This window comes from Poecilia formosa, unplaced genomic scaffold, assembly GCF_000485575.1.
Source record: "Poecilia formosa unplaced genomic scaffold, Poecilia_formosa-5.1.2 Scaffold252, whole genome shotgun sequence".
In the NCBI taxonomy this organism is placed as follows: Eukaryota; Metazoa; Chordata; class Actinopteri; order Cyprinodontiformes; family Poeciliidae; genus Poecilia; species Poecilia formosa.
Window position 1 is genome coordinate 667,327 of NW_006800191.1, and position 21,800 is coordinate 689,126.

Consider the following 21,800-nt stretch of genomic DNA (forward strand, 5'->3'; position numbering starts at 1 on the left):
GGTTGGGCTCAGAACATGTTGGTGAAACTCAAGGTTACTTTAAACCTAAATTTGTCATTGGTATGAATTATTTTAGGCGTGACTGTAAGACGATATGTTTATCTCACTGCCATCTCTCTTTTTTTTCCATTTCAGAACAGTGCTTCTGTAAAATGAGGATGAGTTGCACTCCTCTGGCAGACAGGCCATGTCAGTCTTTGCATTTTGGTACCAGCAAAATCTCCAAACAGTTACCTCCCTCTCTTTCCAAGGGGAATAGTTCATGAGGTTTCCCCTTCTTTCACCATCAGACTCAAACGGGTGAATGAGAGCACTACTCAGCACTGCACATAACTGGAGAAAACTGCATGGTCTGTAGTATTTAAAAAAAAAAGAGTTTAAAAAGCAAGGACTGAAAAAAAAGGGTTTTGACGCAGGGATTTTGAAATCTCTATACCTTAAAACTGGAAACTAATTTTGTGCTATCTGCTGATTTAACAGCTTTATTTTTGTACATCTGAAAAGGCCTTGAAGCATTATAAATAAAAATGACTAATGCGTCAGAATTGAAAAGGTTTAGAAATGAAGCTGTAGAAACTTGCACTGAGTTTGCTGTCAAATCAATATTGAACAAAGTAAACAATCATTTGCTTTCCATCCATGCATTAGCAGTGCGTTTGTCCACAAGAAAGATTGGTTGAACGTCAAATGATCTGTGATGACAGGTCATTCCGTTGGGTGGCAACCTGAGAACAAAACGGCTTGAGGCAGCCATCACAGAAACCTGGACCTGCACCGTGGCTCTACTTCAAACTGAGCGCCGCTGCTTGAATCAGCTGAGAGGATTCCAGGTTCAGTTATTATTGGAGGTAACAGCTGCCTTTGATAATGTGGATCATAAGATCCTATTCTCTTGGCTGGAATAGTAGACTGCCATCACGACCTCAGCTGGTTTAGGTCCTACCGTTCAGATAGAAGTTGTTGTGCCAACAACAATTATGCTGTCAGCTGATTGGCTTCTTTTCTCTTTGGCGTACCTGTTACCAATTTTGTGCTATTTGTAATAATTATTTATAGCTGTATTTTATTTTTATTTTTTTTTACAAATGATTGATTTATTTTCTCCTAACTCATATTAAGCTCTTTCTCGCTTTCTGTCGACTATCGTAATTGAGTGTTCTTAACTGTAATTGCAACAAATCTCAAATGATGTTGCTTTGACCCAAATGCACCAGTATGATCCATGATGTTTCTTTCCTTCCTGCTCCTTAAGATAATACTTTATTACAATCCACAAAACACTTATAGAATTGTTAAATTGTCTTGTTTTTATAGTTTTGTGATGTATCCAGGTCTGTCTTGTAAATGAGTCTCAAGAGACTTTTCCTGTATAAATAAAGTATCATATAGTACAATTTTCAAATTTTTAAGTGTAATTTTAAGTGTTTAAAATGGATCACAGGCGTAAACATGTTAGTAAAGTCCTATTCTTCTTCTTCTGACATTGTTACAGAAGTAGTACGTTATGTCTAAAAGAAAGCTTGAAACTTTAATCTATGTTTTTGCAAGCTTGTATTTTGATTCCAGTGATGAACTTCCTTTTTGAATTAGAACACTAAATGCTAATGTGCGTATAAATTAATGGCACAGTTTTGTCTTTATTATCACAGCTTGCAGTTCTTAATTTTTTTGTTTGTTTTTTAAATTGGTTAGTAGTTTTGCTTCATTTTTATATATTTGCACATATAGTCTGTCTCTCTTTCCTTCTCTTTCTCTCTCTATATGACAGTATACAAGCTACTTTAACTTTTTTCATGCAGATTCAGCGAGGAGAGCTTTTATTAATGCATAATATTTACTCTTTAGCCTCCGTGTTGTATTTGTTTTTACACTCCCTTCTTATTAGGTGTAAAGCATGTGCATGTACATTTATTCTTGAATGAATGCACTGAATCCGTCCACCAGCTGCTAGATGCTGTGTGTGGCTTGTTTTTAGCACACAAAGTCGAGGGCATGGCAGAGTGTCTTCTGGTAATTTTAATATTTAAAGTTATAAAATATAATATGATATAGGAGTAATAGTAACACCATTTTTTTATATGGTAATGTCCAATCAGACGTAAGACCATGGAATGTAAAATGTAAGATCTGAACAGTTGCTCTGAGCTGCTTGTGTGTGAAATATTGCATCAATACTGTTTTAAAGGAGCCCCCCGGTCTAAAGTTTCCAGACTGTTTTTATTGACTGTAGACCAAATGAAACACAATGGAGCAACACCAGCAGCTGTGAATGGCTCCACTAAGCATATATGGGTGTGATATCACATAAGACACATAATCTGTGAAATAAATCAACTTTCTCTGCCTTTTTCTTGTGGTCATACAGCCACTTGCAGAAATGCACCACTCCCTGTCAGAAACAACCAATCAGAACCAGGAGGAAGAGCTTAGCAGTGTCAGTCACGCTGGTATACGTGCTGCTCACACCCGCCCTGTTGCTCTCTGCTGCATTGCAGATCCTGTGCAGGCTTGTTAGCATGGCCACCGATGGTGACAGATGACCAGTTTTCTTGTCATGTTGGGTCATGAGGGTGACTGACAGTGCTAAGACCGTCCTTACGGCTCTGATTGGTTGTTTCTTACAAGACAGTGTGTTTCTCCTAATGGTAGTAGGACTACAGGAAAAAGGCAGAGTAGCTAATTTTTTCAGATTTTCTGTTTCATATTGTACTGTCTGCCCATTGTGATGATTTTAACAAACACGTAAAAAAACATATTGTTGTAAAAGTTACTTACTGCAGCTGTAAGGCTGCTGGTATCAATGTTGGTAGTGCAGCTCATTCTGACTGCTATTATACTTCCCATTGATATGAATACAACACCCTGCACAGCTAACTTCTTTAACAATGGCCTTTTGTGGCTTATAATTGTGTAAGTTAATATGTGGCCATGCATATTGCATAAACCTTTCTGCTTTCTAAAGCAATTTTATTGGTCTTATGTAAACATTTCCTAGAAATTAGGGTTCCATTAGTGATGTCACCTTGAAAGTAAAATATAGATAAGTGTATAATAAAGCAGTAGGAGTTTTAATTTTTGCTTTAGATTTTTTAAATACCGTATTTTCTGCACTATAAGGGGCACCTAAAAACCTTCAATTTCCTCAAAAGCCGACAGTGCGCCTTATAGTGTGGAAAATACGGTAAACGTATTTTTCAATATTATCATTTATTGACATGCGCCTGCCTATACCCTTTTATTTTATTGCTTGTCATGGCTAATCTGGCTTTCATGACACTACTATACATTTTTGCAGTCAACATTAACACTGCTTTTCTGTTTGCATCTTCTTGCTTTATCCTTTACATCCACGCTGTGGGATGACAGTCATTGTGAGCACAGGTTGAGCTGAAGCATTAAAAAAAGCTACTTGTGAGACGAGAACATCAAATTTAAACTCTGCATTGCTGTGTGGCACACTTTAAAATGAAGTCAATGAACCATTATTACTAAATGTGCAGGAAATGCAGCTTTCACAAGCCATTGAGGAATAATTGCCCAACAGCTCAGCAGTAATGTGCGAAGTTATGGAACAGAAGTGGTTTGGACATAAAGACCAAACATGGATCATGAGCTTGTTCATTTATTTCTATCACTTTGCGATCATATGAAATTGATATGACGTCAACTGTTTGTCTGTCTGCAGCATAACGCTGAAACCAGGTGCATTTGGTGGAGAGGTAGAACGTCGATGAAGCTGCTAAAGTTGGACGCTGAAGGGGAATTAACAAACTGTAGCTGCTATAAGAATTTAACACCATCAGAGTTTTTACCACCTTTTACCTCAATGCCGCCTGCATTTGCTGAAGCCCCGTTTAAGCAGTTCTTGTTGAGATTCATCACCGAGTTGAATCCAACAAGAACAAAAACAGGGATTTGAAACAAGCTTTACTAATCCATTGTATTAACTCATTGGACTTCCTGAGGAGATGAGAAACACTTTGCTTTTTCTTGCAGTCACATGAAAACATATCAAAGTTTGGTTTTGCTAATGATGCTTTTCGTTTTGTATCATTTTAGACCTTGGTGCTTTCAGTGCGAGGACCCGGGGCGGCGTGTCGGTGCGTGAAGGCCAAGGCGTGGTGCTCATGTGTACCCCTCCTCCTCATTCACCAGGTAACGGGACCTTTCCTTTTACTGAGCTCCAACATAAATCAGTGTCTCCATTTCGTAAGAAGTCTCATCACCGTGCCTTTCAGATGATGAGCAGTCAGCACAAAACCGGGACACAGATTCTCAGAGTTTATGTTTTTTTTGGATTATGAGAAATTGAGTGAGATGTCAGTAGCCAATTATTTACGACAAGATCTCTGCCCACAGCTGTCATCTGTTTTAAATGATGCAAACCCAGACACTTACAGGTTTCCTGTTCATCAGCATGTCATGCTTTCCTAGTGAATGGGGATGTTTGCTAAAGGTTTCTGCCATTTGCAAAAAAAAAAAAAAGAAAGAAAGTCCCAAGTTTGCAGCTCATTCTAACTGGAATCTGGGTAAGGAATTTTGTCTCTCACAACATCTTGCATTTTGTGCTTTTAATTTGAAAATTAACTACATGTGCATATTTTTCTGTCCACAGTTATAACTGTGATTGACATTTAATAAAAATCACACATGGTGCACAGTGTTATGAGGGGATAGGAGGATGATGGAAATATAGATTTTCTGCCGTCCTTAGTTTTGTTTCAGCCTTGCTCCTGTAAACTATAATTGATCCAGGTATCAGTCACAGTGACATAGTGTAAAACATTCATGCTGTGCTGCATTAAGTTGACCCGTGGAGCAAAATACTCATCCAGGAACTTGCACTTTGAAGCGGTATTTCCAGAGATGCAAACAAACTCAGCAGGGCACAGTGGCAGATCTGTCATGTTCTTTCTTCCTGCTCAAAAAGCTAAAAACTCCTCTTAATATCAGAAAATTACCCATCCTGCCCTCCAGCTGACATTACTTTGCAAAAGCTGTTACTTTATATCTCCCAATAGCATGTGGCACAATTGTCATCACAAATAAAAATGGAGCAGTGTGATGAGATTAGTTTTAATACACTACCCCTTGAATGTTTTCACATGTTGCCACAACAGACTTTAAGATCTTAATTAATTTTTACTGCAAGACCAAGTCCGTAAGAAGATGGAAAAATACTTAAAACTTTAGAAAAAGATAAAGGAGTTACTTGACAGCAGGTCAGGCATCTCAAACATACAACCAGAAATTGTTTAGTTTAGAACTTATTCATGTTAGAACGACTTTCAGCAAAATCTAATAATCTGTGGCAGAACTTGAAAATTTCGCAGGCAACCAATTTGACTGAGATTAAACTATTTTGTAAGGAAATCATTGTAGATGTGAATCATCGGTTTTACGGACTTGGAGAAGGCATTCGACCGTATCCGGTAGGGGGAACTCTGGTAAGACGTTCAACTGGTGTTGGAGCTCAGCTCACAGCTGAGCCGAAAAAGAATAGAGTCCCTTCTCCGGATCGGGGAAGAGATCCTGCCCCAAGTGGAAGAGTCAAAGTATCTCTGTCTTGTTCACGAATGAGGGAACAATGGAGCAGGAGATGGAGATTACAGATGCAACCGGCAGAAATGAGTTTCCTCCACATTGAGAGGAGCCAGTTGGGGTGGCTCAGGCATCTGGTTAGGATTCCCCCAGGGAGCCTCCCACTGGGAGGAGACCCTGAGGAAGACCCCGGACACACTAGGGGGGCTGTGTTTCTCGGCTGGACTGGGAACGCTTTGGGATTCCCCCAGAGCAGCTGGTTCAAGTGGCTGGGGAGAGGGAAGTCTGGGCTTCCCTAGTTAGGCTGCTACCCCATGACCCGGCCCGGGATGAGCGGAAGGTAGTAGATGGATAAGATGTTCAAAGCTGGTAGACACATATCCCAGAAGACTGGATACCAATGCACAGGATTAATATTTAAACTAATTACTCTTGTTTGAGGAAAATGGATTTTATTGGTTGGATACTCATCCATGATTAAGTTTTATGTAAATAACTCGCACAAAATGTTTCTCTTCTAGAAATCTTTTTCTAATTTGTTGGAACAAAAAGAGGAATCTGCCACTCTGAGCAGTTGATATTCTATATTAATGCACATCTGTTTATAGATTTAATTTGTAGTGAGAATTACATTAACAAAATAAAGAATATTCAAACAAAAAAATATGTATATGTTGATTGGACAGAAGTGTTGAATGTGCCACTTTGATGAATGTTCTTGTGAGTCGGAGTGTGCCACAAGTGAAATTCGTATTAGACTTTAAACTGTGTTTGGGTTAAATTGGTTGTGGGAGGATTTAAAGACATTCAAATCCACTCAAATTTCAATAGGTTTCTGTTGGCAATCACTGAGCTGTGAAAAGTGTATTTCCCTTTCCTTGGCTCAGAACAGTTTGGATGTTTCTCTTTGGCAAATATTGGTCCATGTTGATAGAGAGGAAACATGACACTTTAAAGACAAATTACCAGAGCTATGATCTGTTTTTTTTTTTTTTTGGCAAAGATTATGTTGTAATAAAAAAGTAGTTTCAGTAAAAGTGGTAAATGCATTTTCTGACTTCTTCATCTTTGATTGTTGAGCTGAGTCTGAGTATGTGCAGAAGGATCAGCATATATTTGATAAGGGGTTAACATAAAGTCATTTATCCCCTGTAAAATTGACTTTGGCACATTAATAACAGTTAAGCTTAAACAGAATAGATCTAATTTGTATTAATAGAAACTGTTTATTACACAGAAAACATAGAAAGTGTGTAAACTACAGAGCTTGAATACTAGGAAATCCTGATCGAACCCTTTGGAGGCGGCAGAGTATTTGAGTAGAGCTTCTCCTTCCATCTGGGCCCTAAACCTACAGACAGAGATGAAATGGTTTAGATCAAAGCGCATTCATGTGTTGGAATGGCCCAGTCAAAATCCAGACCTGAATCCTAAAGAAAATCTGTGGCAATGCCTGAAAATTGCTGTTTAGACCCTTTTCATTCAATCTGAGTTTGAGCAAATCCGCAAAAAATGGGTAAATAAATTGAGTTTTTGGTGGTGCAAGGCTTGTAGACATATCCCCAAGAACTTGCATCTGTAATTGCAGAGAAGTGCGATTCCACAAATCGACTGAGGACCTTTGAGAACCCTGTGTGCTTTTCTTTTCCTTTCACTTCACAAACGTACTCAATTTTGTGTGGTTCTGTCACATGAAATCTATAAAAAAAAAAAAATTGCTATTTTTTGGTTTTATTGCAACAATATGTGAAGTTCAAATGGGTCTACAGGACTCTCTGCATGTACTCAGGAAGAATGATTAGGTCTTATAATCCTTTGCTTGATCTCTTCTTGTTTGTTTTTGCTGTAACTGCACCTGTTTGTGAACCTAAACAATGATGACACACACGCCTTTTGGAGTCAGTCCATCACACTGAATCCCAGTTCCAGATATCACCTGAGGATTGAAATGAGCTCCATATGAACAATAAACCCCAAATGGTCCTTTGACTGTATTCTGTAAAGAGAATCCTGGATGTTTTTTTTTAAAGATACAGTATAACACACCAGTAGATTTGCAGTTTCACACCATTACACTTCTATGTAGCAAAGGGTTGAACTTTCTCATGCATACTGAGTAGGTCAGCCTGGGAAACGAATGTAAGACATAAATGGGCCCTCTTTTTTTTTTTTTTCTTCCACAGAGATAATCTACAGCTGGGTGTTTAATGAGTTCCCCTCATTTGTCGCCGAGGACAGTCGCCGCTTCATCTCCCAGGTCACAGGGAACCTGTACATCTCTAAAGTTCAGCCCTCGGATGTTGGAAGCTACATCTGCCTGGTGAAGAACGCGGTGACGAGCACCAGGGTTCTGAGCCCGCCGACTCCTCTGACACTGAAAACGGACGGTGAGGATTTTTAGCTCTTAAATGATATGCAGACTGTTGTTGAGTCTTCTCTCTGCTCGGCTGATCAGATTGCAGCGCTGGCTTTTCTGAAATCCATCTATCGCCTTCTGCCGCTGGATTGCTTTTGCTCAGATAAAAATCTGGGATGGATTTTACATCAAGATGTTGCACTTTATCATACCGTAATGTGTTTGGAGGAAGTTTTACACTGGAAGCCTCAAGGTGTTTGGAACAGGATCTACAATTTATGGAGATAGTGAGCAGTGCTCTAACATTAGTGTTGGGGGGGAGCCCCGCTTTGCTCACAATGTGCTTTCGTGAAAATGGCCATGGGGGAAATCATTTTCCTGCATAAAATTATCTAAATCAATGGCCCTTGCCGTGGATGGGGCTTTTGTCTTTTATTGCGAGCCTGGCAGGAGCCAGGCTTGCAAACTGTTTGTTGGATTCAGGTGTGATTTCCACCTGGAGGCATGTCACCTCTGACTTGACGCAAAACAAAACGTCCATCACATCAAACCAGGTGCCTTTTGTTGTCAAAGTTTATACAAACCAGCGTGATTACACACCCAGCGAAGCTGTGAAATACCATTTGTATTCTGAATTCTTTCCTTAATGTTGCAGCAGGATTACATTCCTCCCAGCAAGTTTGTTGCTCTTTAATTGCATAAGTGTTTGAAGTTGCCCTGTGAGACATGCATAATGCTTTGCACACAGCCATGCTAAATTAGTTTGTGTCTCTTGCTAAACGAAAAGCAGAATGCAGTCAGAGGGGCACGCGGTCAATCTTCTATCAGCTCTTTACTGTGGAGGAAAAAGAAGATCTGTCTTTCTTTTATCAATGAGTGATGGGAAGGGAAATTAATTTGGCAGCATCAGTCACATACATTTGTGCAAAACGCCTATCACTTCATATGTAATGGATCTTTTTTTTTTAACGTTTGAAAAAACATTTGATCCCTTTGCAAACAGTGTCCTGCACTACAGCTAAACACTCAAACAAGCTGCATATAAAATTGACATTTTGCAAGCACTTGTATTTTTAATTAGATATCAGATTAATCTGTCTTAGTCATAAAATAATTAACTTTTAATCAATAAAAACATTAAAGCTTGCATGCAGTCATGTTACGTAAAATCTTCTTTAGGAATGAAACAGATTAAGTCTGCCATTTTCTACCAATTGATATTTATTCCTTGATTTCATTGCTTTTGTGTATGTAGTGGTTGCAAATCCATGTAAAAATATCTCTCTATAATGCTTCATGTTTATGTATCTTTATAAAAATAATTCACAATGTACTTTTTTTATTCAGGAACTGAATAAAAGTTAACATTACTACCACCAGCAGCATTTACTGCATAGACCTGCCTATTTCTAATTAGCAAATACTTGAGACCCCGCCTAACAAATCTTAGAGCAGCGTATTTTAATAGTTCAAACACCAAATATATCATGATATTCATCAAAACCTACCTGTGTGATGCTAAGCTAACATCTATGGTCTTTCTTATCTCCGCTTTTGGGGCTACAGCACATCAGAGCAAAAAAAAAAGAAAGGAAAAAAAAAGAAAAGAACAGCACATCTAAATTGGTCTGCTTGAAAATGGCAGTCAGTGGCCTGTCAAGGAACACTGCATGGCAACACTTTCTTATATTGTTTACAAAGCGATCTTGTCTTTCCCCCGTCACCTTTTCTCTATTTTCTGCCAGAAATGCACAAGTTATTTGAAAGTAGTGGAAACTTCTTCTGTGCTTTTGAAGCCATCGATTCTTTAAAAAAAAACACAAACATTTATGACCAAAACAATGTCAACAAAGAAGTACAAAGGTTCCAATTACAAGGTTTGAGGTTGTCTCAGTGGGTTACCCCCACAGATTCAGTGCTGAACTCTGTGCAGGTTCTAGGAGTCCTTAATGGCAACATTATTCCACCTATGTGCCAATTACATTTTTACCCAGAGCCTGAGCTTTTAATGCAATAATGATCTCAAGAACTCTAGCAGACCTGGCAACAAAAGGCTAAAGATGCAGAACGGATGTCATAGGGCGAAGTTAAAGCTTTCGTTTGAATTACATAGAAACTTGTGTGTGCATATACAGCACAGGGGAGAGCTCCATCTTGAAACTAAAGAGTTAATGCATGGAAGAGTGCTCAGAAACATGACCATGATCTTGTCAGAGGCATCTGGAAAAAGGAACCAAAGGAAGAATTTATGCTAATGGATCCTTCTGAAGCTACTGGAGCTCAGGATGGGCACGCATTATTGAATAGATTATGAATTTATGGCTGTGCTGTTTACTGTAGTAGCTCTGACACTGTAATATCTACATGTGCAAAACTCATTCAGGTTATTGAGAAGCTCAACTCAAACATGTACAGACTGAGCTCTTTTGGTGCTCGCTTTGAGAGCTAGTTTCAAAACTGTCACTAATTGAGGTTCTTATTAAATACAACATAATGCAATAGAAAGACACAACTGGATCTGTTGAACGTGTCATTTTGCCCATAGTTTTAAAAATCAAAATGAGTGAAGAAGATAGAAAAGATCACTGTACTTGTTACTGACTCATTTCCTCTCTGATTAAATTGATATCAGAAGAAAAGAAAGTCAGTCATAACCCATGAACTTTTTCACATTTTGCCTTCCAACATATTCTAATTTAGATTTGGACTTTGACTGGACTCCTGACTTTAATTGTGTGCTTAAGCCAGGAGTCTTAAACACATATTGAAAGCCACTGCTTTCATCTTGACTTGCAGTAACTATGAAAAAGACCAAACAGACTCGGCACAGTGTTAATTTACTGTATCTCTGCCAGATTTTGGTACAAATCTGCAGCAACTGTTGTCTTGCTGACAGGTTCTGTAAGTTTCTGAAGAGCACCATTTTATGCTCAGACTGAAACATTGCTTCATATCCGAAAACTTTAAAGCTTTCCAGAACTTTATCTCTGACCTGCCTGGTGTGTTTCGTGGTCTTCATGAATCCGTTACGGTGTTCTGAAAGAAATCTCAGGGGCCTTCACAGACCAGCTGTATTTGTACAGAGATGAAATTAAGCCCAGTTAGACACGATTCTCTAAATAAATGACTTTTGGAAGCATCTGGCTGCACTGGATTTTAATTACGAAGGTCAGACTAAAGGGACGTGAATAAAAAAACAGCTTGACTTTTCAGATTCTTATCTGCATTTTAAAAAAATCATTTTCTTCCACTTCACAATTAAAACTTTGTACGGCTTAATTACATAAAATCTCCCTGAAAACCTTTTGAAGTTCAAGGTTGTCTTAAAATGTGAAAAACTTCACTGTTTTTTCAACAGGTAAAGTAAAACAAGTAATCTGCTTCTGGGCACAGTGCAGAAAGAAAGAAACAATCACGATGCATCATGTTATTGGGTTCACTGTGGATTAAAGGATGAATGTAAGAATAAAATATAGTCTTATTGTGAGTCAGGCTCTGAATGAATCTCCCTCCAATATGACCTAAGAGCATTTAAACAGCTCACATTCTTCTGTTGTGTTGAAAGCACTCCTATAAATTTAAAATATATATATTACACTTCTAAATACACTGCTGCAATCCCATCAAAAAAGTAAAACATGCATTTTTATTTTTTTCTTTGGAAAAATAAAAACACCTAAAATAGTCTCCAGTCTTTTCAGTGTTTAAAGTTACATAACTTTTATAAAAGAAAAATGTGTTTTTTCTTTACTTTTTGTTAAAACTGTCCTGACAGTATGTAATATGAGACAGATAATCTGTGAAAAAATTAAGCTCCTCTCCCACCTCCCTGCGGTTCTAGAAATGCACAGCTCATTCAGAAACAACCAATAAGAGTCAGGAGGAGGTTCTTAGTGCTGTCAATCTAGTCCGGGTACTCGCTGCTCGCACCCTACCCTGTACTCTCTGCTAGGCTACAGCTAGTTCCACCCAATGGAGAGTACCGTGAATGCATTGGGTAGTTAGCATAGATCACTGCGAATAAACAAATTGTCTGCAATGGTACGTTGCTTCTCTGCCAGTTGCACATTTGCAGCGCATATGTGAGTATGATTGACAGCGCCAAGACCTTCCTTCTGATTGACCGAGATTGGCATGTTTCTGCAAATGGCAGTAGGATTGCCGGGAAGAATCAGAGGAGCTACATTTTTTTCATTGATTATCTGTATCATGCTGTACAGTCATAACATTATGACAATCAATATATAAAAATTACCTCGTGAAAATGTGATATTCCTAAATAGACCCGTTTGATATCTAGCATCTTCTTGTTGCTTCTGCCTGTTAGAAAATGTTGCTTTAAGTTCCTTTTTTTTTTTTTTCACAACTTTGCATTCTCAAATTAACACAATCAAATCTCTGCACCTTTTACCTCTGCTGTGCTGCAGGAATGTCTGACACTTTCGCTGTCTATGTCTTGTGATGCTTGGCAGTCTTCTGAATTGTGAATTTGGATGTAAAATCCAGTACATTGCACTGGCACATCATCCCAAATGTTGTCATGTTGTTTGCTACCCCCCTTCAGTCATTGGACTCTGACCAATTAGACTGTGCAATCTGTGCCTCAGTAAAAGTTGGTGATCATCACACGGCAGACACTTTACGCTGGATCTGTGTGTGATTCGCGTATTGTCAGCTCCAGCCCTGAGTGCAAGCATCTGGGCACCATTATCCACTGCTAGAGGCCATTAATAGTGCTGCTGCAATCCGCCTCCGCCCATGGAAAAAGGACTAAAGATTAACTTTTATTATACTTCACTGCTGAAACATCTTGTATAAATATCATATTTAAATGTAGTTTAAAAAAATATATAAAAATATTCTTATATCTTTTGTTTTGTTTTCCTTTGAACATCTATCTTCCACCATTCTCATATCAGTCTTTTGTTGAAATCAACACAGATTTAGGGCTGTTCTTATGTGATTCACCATGCAAACGTGTTGGCATATGCTTTGTTTATTCTAAGATATTGCTTGCTTTTGTGTTATCTTTCTTTGAAATGGGGTATTGCATCTGTTCTTGCAGATATGTTCATCTGCTCTAAAGAGGCATTTGCTTTAAAACATTTTTGTGCGTGTTGAATTTTTAGTGAAACAATGGACAGCAGCAACCAGAGATTATGGAAATTGATCCTGAATGATTACCGCACAGGTGCTAGAATGGACTCTGAATTAATGTTATGCTTTGCTTCCAGATAAATAGTACGGTTATTGGTTTGGTACTACGGTTGTTGCTACAAGACATTTTCTCTCTCTTTGCTGGTTGTAATATCAGAGAAACGTAATGTCTTCAGGACGGTGTCATCTCCATACAGGCACGTTTTCTGTGTTCTGTGCAATCATTCATTATTGAAGTCTCCGAGGCATTGAAAACGATGTTGAAGAGTTTTTACGCTTTATGTCATAAATATGCAGCTATTCATAGCTAGCTCATCAATGGCAAAAGAATCTTGCCTTGGTGTATTCTTAATGGTATTTTAAAGTTTCTTTCCTGGAAATCTATTTAGAAAGATTGATGACTTACTGAGGCACTTAGAGATGCATATTCATTTGATTCCAATGGGACCAGCTTGTGAATTTTACATTTGGACACAGAGTTAGCCAGTTACAAACAGACGAGGCTTTGCAGGAGATGGCAGACTCTCCAGCTTTTATTTTTCAAAAGACAATTCTAAATATGTCAAGGCATATTGCATTCCACCTGCCTGGAGCTTTTGAAGAGACAGTGTAAAGTTTTCTTTTTGCCCCCACACTTGTGCTATGCAACATAAAATTTGTAAAAGCTCATCTATAAAACATGTGAATTTGATGTGTGTTTTTTTCTGTAAATAGGCCTTCAAAGAAGTACGCAGAAACTACCTGAAAATACCACATGACAAGATGGTTTGTGCGGAGGGACCATCCCCAACCTAATTTTGATTTAATATTTGCAGAGGAATCTGTTTGGAGATGTTTTTATGAATTTGTGACTCCAAAATGCCCCTATTTGTGATGGAGCATATCTAAAATATCTGAAAGAAAATGAAGCTTGGGAAGCTGAAATATCTAGGTGCAACGCTATTAGCTGGCGTTTGCAGATAATCCATTCATTTTTCTTGGCTCTGATTGGCTGTACCCCCATGAGCAAAGATAAGGAACAGTGGAAATGTGAGCATCTGCGGTAGTGCTAAGACAGTTTATGCTGTGTGCATTAATTCACACTGAGGTGTATTTGACTTTTGAACTATTTAATCAAGTATTTATTAGTTTTTAAGGAGCAACTCAAGTATTTACAGATTTTAGCTATGTGCGGCTGGATGTGGTCCTGTGGTCCATAAGTTATGGATTGTGGGTGATCCATAACTTCTATAAACAGTTAACTGGCATCAACTGTATATATAAGTTATGGATCACCCACAATATTCCTCAAAATACATAGATACATTCTAAGTTTTTTGCAGAAAAAAAAATATGTTTGGTTTTATGCTATGAAAACAAGTCTGCCCACAAGCAATCTAATATCTAATATATACACAGTGCAGGTCAGAAGTTAGTTAGCAGTCATCATGAGGCTTTTAATGATCCATTTGGACAAATCTTTTTACTGGGTCAAAATACACCAAACTGTAATATTTTAGAAAACTACCCATTTAATTAAATTGTACATGAGATTTGATCATTTTTTATAACTACATTTCTCATTCACGGATTTACTTAAATGCAAAAACAGCACCCACATACAGTTTAAGTACATTGATACCAAACCAGGAAGGCTCATTTATCCTTCTCCAGTTTAAAGAACATTCTTGGATTTGCACAGTTTAAGTCTGTCAGCCATCAAAGTGAGTCACAAGTCAAGTCGACATTTTGTCTGGTTGTACTTTAAGCTCAGTTTCACTATTTATTTGAAACATCGCTTTGGTTTTTACTGGTATCAGCATATTTACGAAAGCTATCAGTAAAGCACTAATTTGTAATAATCAAGTTTAATTTACTTTTGCTTTACTGTTTAGTAAATAGCAACATGACAGCTAAATTCCTTTTGTCTGATGTTTGTCAAAAATATATGCCTTATCGTGAGATCAGGCTATAGCTCTTTTTTCTGTATCCAAAATGGAACTACAGTATTATAGAAAATAGTTAATTCAGTTTGGTCCAGTTTTGATCCTTTTCAGATTGTTTTGAATGAAATACTAGATAGAGCATTCTGGTTGTAGAAGATTTTGACATTAAATCAAATTAATGACTTAAATTAGGGTATTGTAAATGCACAATGTCTTTATCTTTAGTTCATTCTTTTCTATATTTCAAACTTCTACTTTGGGGTCATCTAACCACACAAGAAACTTTTTTTTCAATGTTATCTCGAGGGCTCAGTCTTATTACTTTTAAATTGGTTTGAGGAAAACTATAGCATAACAGAAAAAATATAATTTTCCTATGATTAATAAATGAAACAGAAACAAAATTTATGACCATGCTGCAAGAGGCGGGCCGAGAATGTTTTAGGGCATCCACTTTAAACTTTGTTTTTTACAGTTCTATCAAGGCCAACCACTGAGACTGAATATGATATTGAATATACTATAACCAGAGCTGGTGAAATATTGCAAATTCATTATATGTGAAGGGCTGCTTTGGAGCCATAAATGTTGGGAATGAGATTGAAATTGAAAAGTTCTTTGAGACAAATATCATAAAACTCTTTTTTTCCATACATATCGAGCCACAATTCAATAACTCTGTTCCTCTGCTGAATTCATTTTATTACATAAAAAATGTCACATGCGCGTAAAAATTGTAATTATGGTTTCTGAAATGTCATGTCAGTCATTTGTCTTACTGATCATATAGTCCTTAATGCATGTGAAGCAGCACTCCCTGCAGTGTCATGATATGTTTTGAAACGTATTCCTGCAGGAAGTGGCGTCACCAGTGGTTCACATGTGGACTGTTTTTGTTGAGATTCACACTTTTTGGGCAAAGAAAGGAGAAATGCTCATGTAATATTCATATTGTAAACTCCCATTTAGTAAAAATGGTAATAGTAATTAGATCCCAGATGATGGTGTTTGCCTTTGTTACTCTGCATTTGCTCAATGCCAGCTGACACATCATCCCGGTAAATGGAAATAGATGGTCGGCTTAACATACAGATGAACAAACAAGTGTGTCCTCTAGCTATGACTTAGAGTGAAGGTGTTAGGCATCGCGGCACTTAGCAGGACTGATAACACACTATCACTTTTGTCCTTCACAATGTGTTTGCGAATTGTGGAGTGGATTACTAATTCTGGAGGACAATGGAGCACTGTTCTGTTCCCTGTTGTCACTGGAGAATATTTGCTGGTACATCATCCTTCTTTGTCTTTTTTGGGGGATTTTTTTTTTTTTTTTTGTCCTGACAGATTTCGGGTTTTTCTGCCATTCCATTTTCAGCACATTCTGCAATATGTTGCCTGGCACCTGCTCTCTTTCTCAATGATTCCAACATTTTTAAATAATTAAAATTGTCACCACCTGCTGGTTTAGCAAGAAGGATTTCAGCAAAGTCAACAGCTCAATATTATTATATCCTATATTATATAGATTGTTTTAGAGATATTATCCACAATGACATTTTAAACATTTAAATTTTGATGATTGTGGCTCACAGCTAATTGAAACCCAAAATGAAACTTCTTAGAAAATTGAAATATTGAATTAGATCAATTAAAGTATTTATTTTAATAATAAATACTTTTTAGTATGGTGGCCATAACCATAACTATGGCAGCTTATTTGAAAAGCCACAAAGGAGAGTTTCTAATGCGAACGTGAAGCTTGCCATTCACAGAGAGCTGTGTGGAAAATTCTGTGGATGGAGAAACTGTGGTAGAAAAAAACTTCTTAAACAATATAGATGACTGCAACCGTTAGAGCAGGGGTGTGAAATTTATTTTCACATCAATATCATGATCAATATTTTCCTTAAAGAACCAGTTTTAGTAGAATGTATTGATTAAGCTATCCTTTAGCAAACTGTGTTAAATTATTAATAAGTAGTTGTCTATGTACTTCTTGAAATTAAATTGTATTTGGACATTTTTCACATTGATGTAATTTGGTAGCATAGGGACAAAAACTGCTTGAATACTATGAGTTTCTATTATTACACTGAGTGAGTAAAATAACTTCACTTTTAATTCATATTTTAACCTGACACAGCTGTAAAACTAAGATTGAAATTGACTAAATGACATTAAATTGGCACTTCTTTATGTTGCTGGATTGAAGTTTGGTTGTTTTACATAAATTGTACCTGTTTGTTTTTCCAATAGGTACACTGAGATGACATACCGTATTTTTTGGACTATAAGCTGCTACTTTTCCCCCCCATGCTTTGAACCATGTGGCTTATAGCCGGTGCGTCTGTTCTGTGGATTTTTTTCAACCACCAGGGGGCTCTCTAGCAGGAAGTGAAAATTGGAAATCAAAGAAGAAAGTGCTGATTTTCATTTAGAACTAGCACATGCTAGCAGCAGCAGCAGGCGACGGAGAAATGTTTACAAACTCATACCCCCTCACATGAACCAAGAAGTTCATGTGATGCAGCTTTTAAGTTGAAGGCTGTCGATCTAGCAGTACAGGAGGGAAGTGGAGCCGCTGCACGTAAACTTAGCGTAAATGAATCCATGGTTTGACGTTGGAAACGGAGGGCTGCGTCCTTAATAGCAAATTTATTAAGGACACAGCCCTGTGGTGCGGCTTATATATGTATGTCTCCAGTTTTTTTTTTTCTTTCTTCTTTTTAAACTTTGTGAGTGGAGCTTATAGTGAGGTATGCTCTATAGTCCGGGAAATGCTGTAATTTACTATAAACGTAAACATTTTGTTACTAAAAGTTTTAATTAATAAGATGTTTTCAGTAAGATTTGAGTTCCATCTGCCTTTAAGTCTGTGTTTGTTTCATAAATACTGCTTATATATGCTATGATTGAAATCCCCTGTCACTGCTAAACAATGCTTGTCCATTTCTTTATAGCAAACAGTGAAGAAGGGAAGAGAATAACTGAGAATGGAAGAAAAGATGATGCCTGTAGCTGTATCTGCTGGGTTCTAATGTCTCCAATTCTTCTTTCTTAACCTTTTCTAGGTGTCATGGGTGAATACGAGCCCAAAATTGAAGTGCACTTCCCCACATCTGTACTGGCTGCCAAAGGAGTGACTGTCAGGCTGGAGTGCTTTGCTCTGGGGAAGTAAGTAAGCGAAGACAAAGTGCACAACGATAGATAATTGTTTATTAATCACCAAGATGAGTGAACTGCAGCCTCTCATCACTAGAGCTGGGAGATCCTTTAGATAGCGCTGCCCTGTGTTCTTCTGCTCTCCTCTTTTTTTAAATTTCATTATTCCATTATCTGAAAGGGAACGGAGGCATATCTTGACTGCAGGCGATATGTTAAGTGAGTGTTGAGAAGTGCAGCATCATGGCTCTGCTGTTAGATGGCATGTTAGTGCAATAGGAGGTGGCGGGGGGCCTGAATGGGGAATTCAGCCCCGGGGATCAGTGTGTTCTTATAATTGAGATCCCTAATGTATCCATGTTTCCTGGTTGCTTTCGGTGTCTGTTGTAAAGAAAGCCAAGGTTATGTGGGTTTTGGGGAAAAAAAATGATAAAAGCCATCAGTCAGAGGAGAGAAGACTCTTTATCCTTAGAGAATAAATCCACTCACACTAGGAGGGAGTTTCTGAGTGATTTACTATTTATTACATTTTTATATCAAAACATTATTAATTTGTCACTGTTGTGATGTATAGAATACACACATGATGTGGTAACATTTTCAAATCAATTCCCATTACAACCACAAACATTAGACCTATAACAACTTTTTTATTAGGATAAAGGTAACACAACACGGTGACATTTTTTCCTCAGTCAATATAGAAAGCTCTATTTATACAGCCTAATGTAACAGTTACGGTGCATTCACACCAGACCTGTCAGCTTTAATCAATCTCTAATTTTGTGAATGTGCAATCAAACGCTGATGCAGATCAAGAAGTGAACTCTGGTCCACCTAAAAACCTCTTAGTTCAGATGAAGTGAATTCTGGTTCGGTTCAAATGCACATATAAAAGCACTACAGCGCTGGGCGTTCTGGGGAATTACAACCAGCTTAGCACTGTAGCGTTAGAAATGGTTCATGGTCTTTTACCAAAGACGAAAGAGAAATCCTACAGATGCTAAAATCTGATCCCACTCCATTGTTGTTTACATCTTGTGAGGAAGGAAGTTTAAAAACTTTTTGTGTTGTTTCTTGGTGTAGCGTCACCAGAGGCGAGGGAACAACCAGGTTTTTCACAGGGTTTGGTTCAGTTGACACAATACAGTGTGAAAGCGAACCACACCAACAGAAACGGTAACAAATGTGGCCATTTTGATCCCCATTCAAACCAACTCCACTATCAGGAGTGAAAACTCCTTCAGTATTTGGTTAAAAACAGACTTACAGACATCAGACTACTAGAGACGTACTAATTAAAAAGGATCAAACTTTTGTCTAGTTGTCTTTGCAAAATAGCTCAAACTTTACCAGATTATATATAGAACTCAACAAGCTTCAAATAATGATAATTAACTGTTAGGGTAGAAAAAATGTCGTAAAATGGTGTAAATTCTATCTGAGTTCTGTTTTAAGAGCTCATGGTGAGCATCCTGCTTATCAGACACACACACGCACATCTTATATGGGTCAAACGCACACAAGTATAGGGAGCCCTAATCTCTGTGCACTTCTCAGAAAGTGTCGCCCTCACACGTCAGTAATTATCTCAAGTGATAACATAATTGTGTCAGTGGTTATCTGACAGGGGTAGAGACAGGATTCCATATGTTCCAACCAATTGTCTTAATTGTTTTCACACATCACTGTATTGAATGAAACCGTGGGCTTGTATAACCAAGAAAACTATTCCAGGATCAGAAAAAAATGCTGAAATAAATCAGGAACGGGGAGAAACTGTTTTGTTGTCCTCTTTCTTGCAAAGTTTTATATCTTTGCATTCTAATACATGAATACATGTTGATGTAAGCTACTCCAATGGAGCGCTGAGTGTATGTCTGTTGTTGTTCTGCCGAGATCGAATCCCATCCCAGTCTAAAGTGTTTTGCATGGTTTAATCAGGGTTTTCTGTCACATGGTACATTTTGCATGTAGGCCAACAAAATGATGTTTGTTTTCACGTGACCAGAGCTCCTTCTTCCACATCTTTGCTGGGTAACTTTGGCTAATCTTAAACTTCTTAAGGGTTCAGTAAAGGTCAGAACAAGGATTAATAGTTGTTATGTTGGGCTGCAAAGAGGCGCAGTTGGTAGAGCTGTTGCCTTGCAGTAAGAAGGTTCTGGGTTCGAGCCCCGGTCCTTCTGCATGGAGTTTGCATGTTCTCCCTGTGCATGCGTGGGATTTCTCTGGGAACTCCGGTTTCCTCCCACAGTAAAAAACATGACTGTCAGGTTAATTGGCCTCTCCAAATTGCCCCTAGGTATGAATGTGTGTGTGTGCATGGTTGTTTGTCTCTGTGTTGCCCTGCAACAGACTGGCGACCTGTCCAGGGTGACCCCCGCCTCTCGCCCGGAACGTTAGCTGGAGAGGCACCAGCAACCCTCCTGACCCCACTGAGGGACAAGGGTGCAAAGAAAATGGATGGATGTTGACCGTTCTGAATCCTCCAGACTTACCATGGACCTCTTCAATGCTGCTCTGGTTAATCATCTTCTTGTCTGGATTGTCTGTTCGGAAGGACAGTCATGTTTTGGTGGATTTGCATTTTCGCCTCCATTTTTGAACAAATTAAAAGAAATATGCTTTTCCTCAACATGCTCCTTACATCCCTTAGTGTTCAGGAAGCTGTTTGTTCACTAATGCTCTTTAATGAACCCCTGTAGCTTTCACAGAACAGCTGTGTTGAAAATGAGATTAAATTACACACATATAAACCCTTATTTTGTTTAGACGTCTGAGTAAAGAGAAATGTGTGCTACACTTTGATGACCCTGTAAATGGACTCAAATTGACCATATATGAATAAGAAAGTGAATACATTTTTGTACTTTGAAAGCAAGAAATAAATATATTCAGAGATGTGTGTTTATTTTGACAGATCAGAAGCACAAACCTTTTATCAAAGCAAATTAATTAAGTTTTCTTTGATACAGTTTCTTAAGTATAAACAGCCTATAAATTACAGGTGACCAAAAGTCACATACTTCTTACATTTATTTCAATAAAAACCCTGAGTAAATACCAATTAATTATCAGTTTATTTAGTAAATAAACAGACTGAATTATAATTTCCCTTCGCTTAGTGTTACTTATGAAGCTAAGCAGTGGTTTCTGACTTCCTGCTGAACAGCCAAACAGCTCCTGCTCCTGCCTTGTGCTTCCCTCATTGAAGTAATTTGTGTGCGATGGCTTTCAGTCTGACAGTGATCTAACTGAGTCCCCCTTGTACGCAGAGATGAATGATTCATCAATTCACCAAATTAAGACATGCCAGTCTTTATATAGTGCTGAAAATGAAGTTAAAATGGGTTTTGTACCACTGTTGATCAATATGTATGATGGCACTACTACCCTGCTAGGGCATGAAAGGCTCTTTGTTTATTACTGCCAAAGCTCCTTAATGATATTGCCTATTTGATATTTACCAGTGGCTGCGCCTTGGGAGGCCACTTTCAAGGGCAAAGAGAATGGGAGGAGGATTGAAGTAAAACAGCAGAGCAAAAACGATTCTCTTTTAATTTGAGAGTTTGATGAACTCATGGCACCAAATGCTGCTTTTCTTTCAAAGTTGCTGGTGTCATGAAGAAACTCTGTGGAACTGGGATAATTTGAGATTG

At 38.0% G+C, this 21,800-nt stretch overlaps 1 protein-coding gene across 5 annotated transcripts in view; it reads left to right on the forward strand.

The window, feature by feature from the left end:
- The window catches only part of cntn5 (contactin 5), a 155,231-nt gene that overhangs the window by 80,331 nt on the left and 53,100 nt on the right, over window positions 1-21,800 (forward strand). For all 5 annotated transcript variants that reach the window (XM_016680665.1, XM_016680663.1, XM_007569936.2 and 2 more), the window contains 3 exons: window positions 4,060-4,155; window positions 7,725-7,928; window positions 18,051-18,153. In XM_016680665.1, the coding sequence (XP_016536151.1) occupies window positions 4,060-4,155; window positions 7,725-7,928; window positions 18,051-18,153 (403 nt within the window). The remainder of the gene's footprint in view (window positions 1-4,059; window positions 4,156-7,724; window positions 7,929-18,050; window positions 18,154-21,800) is intronic.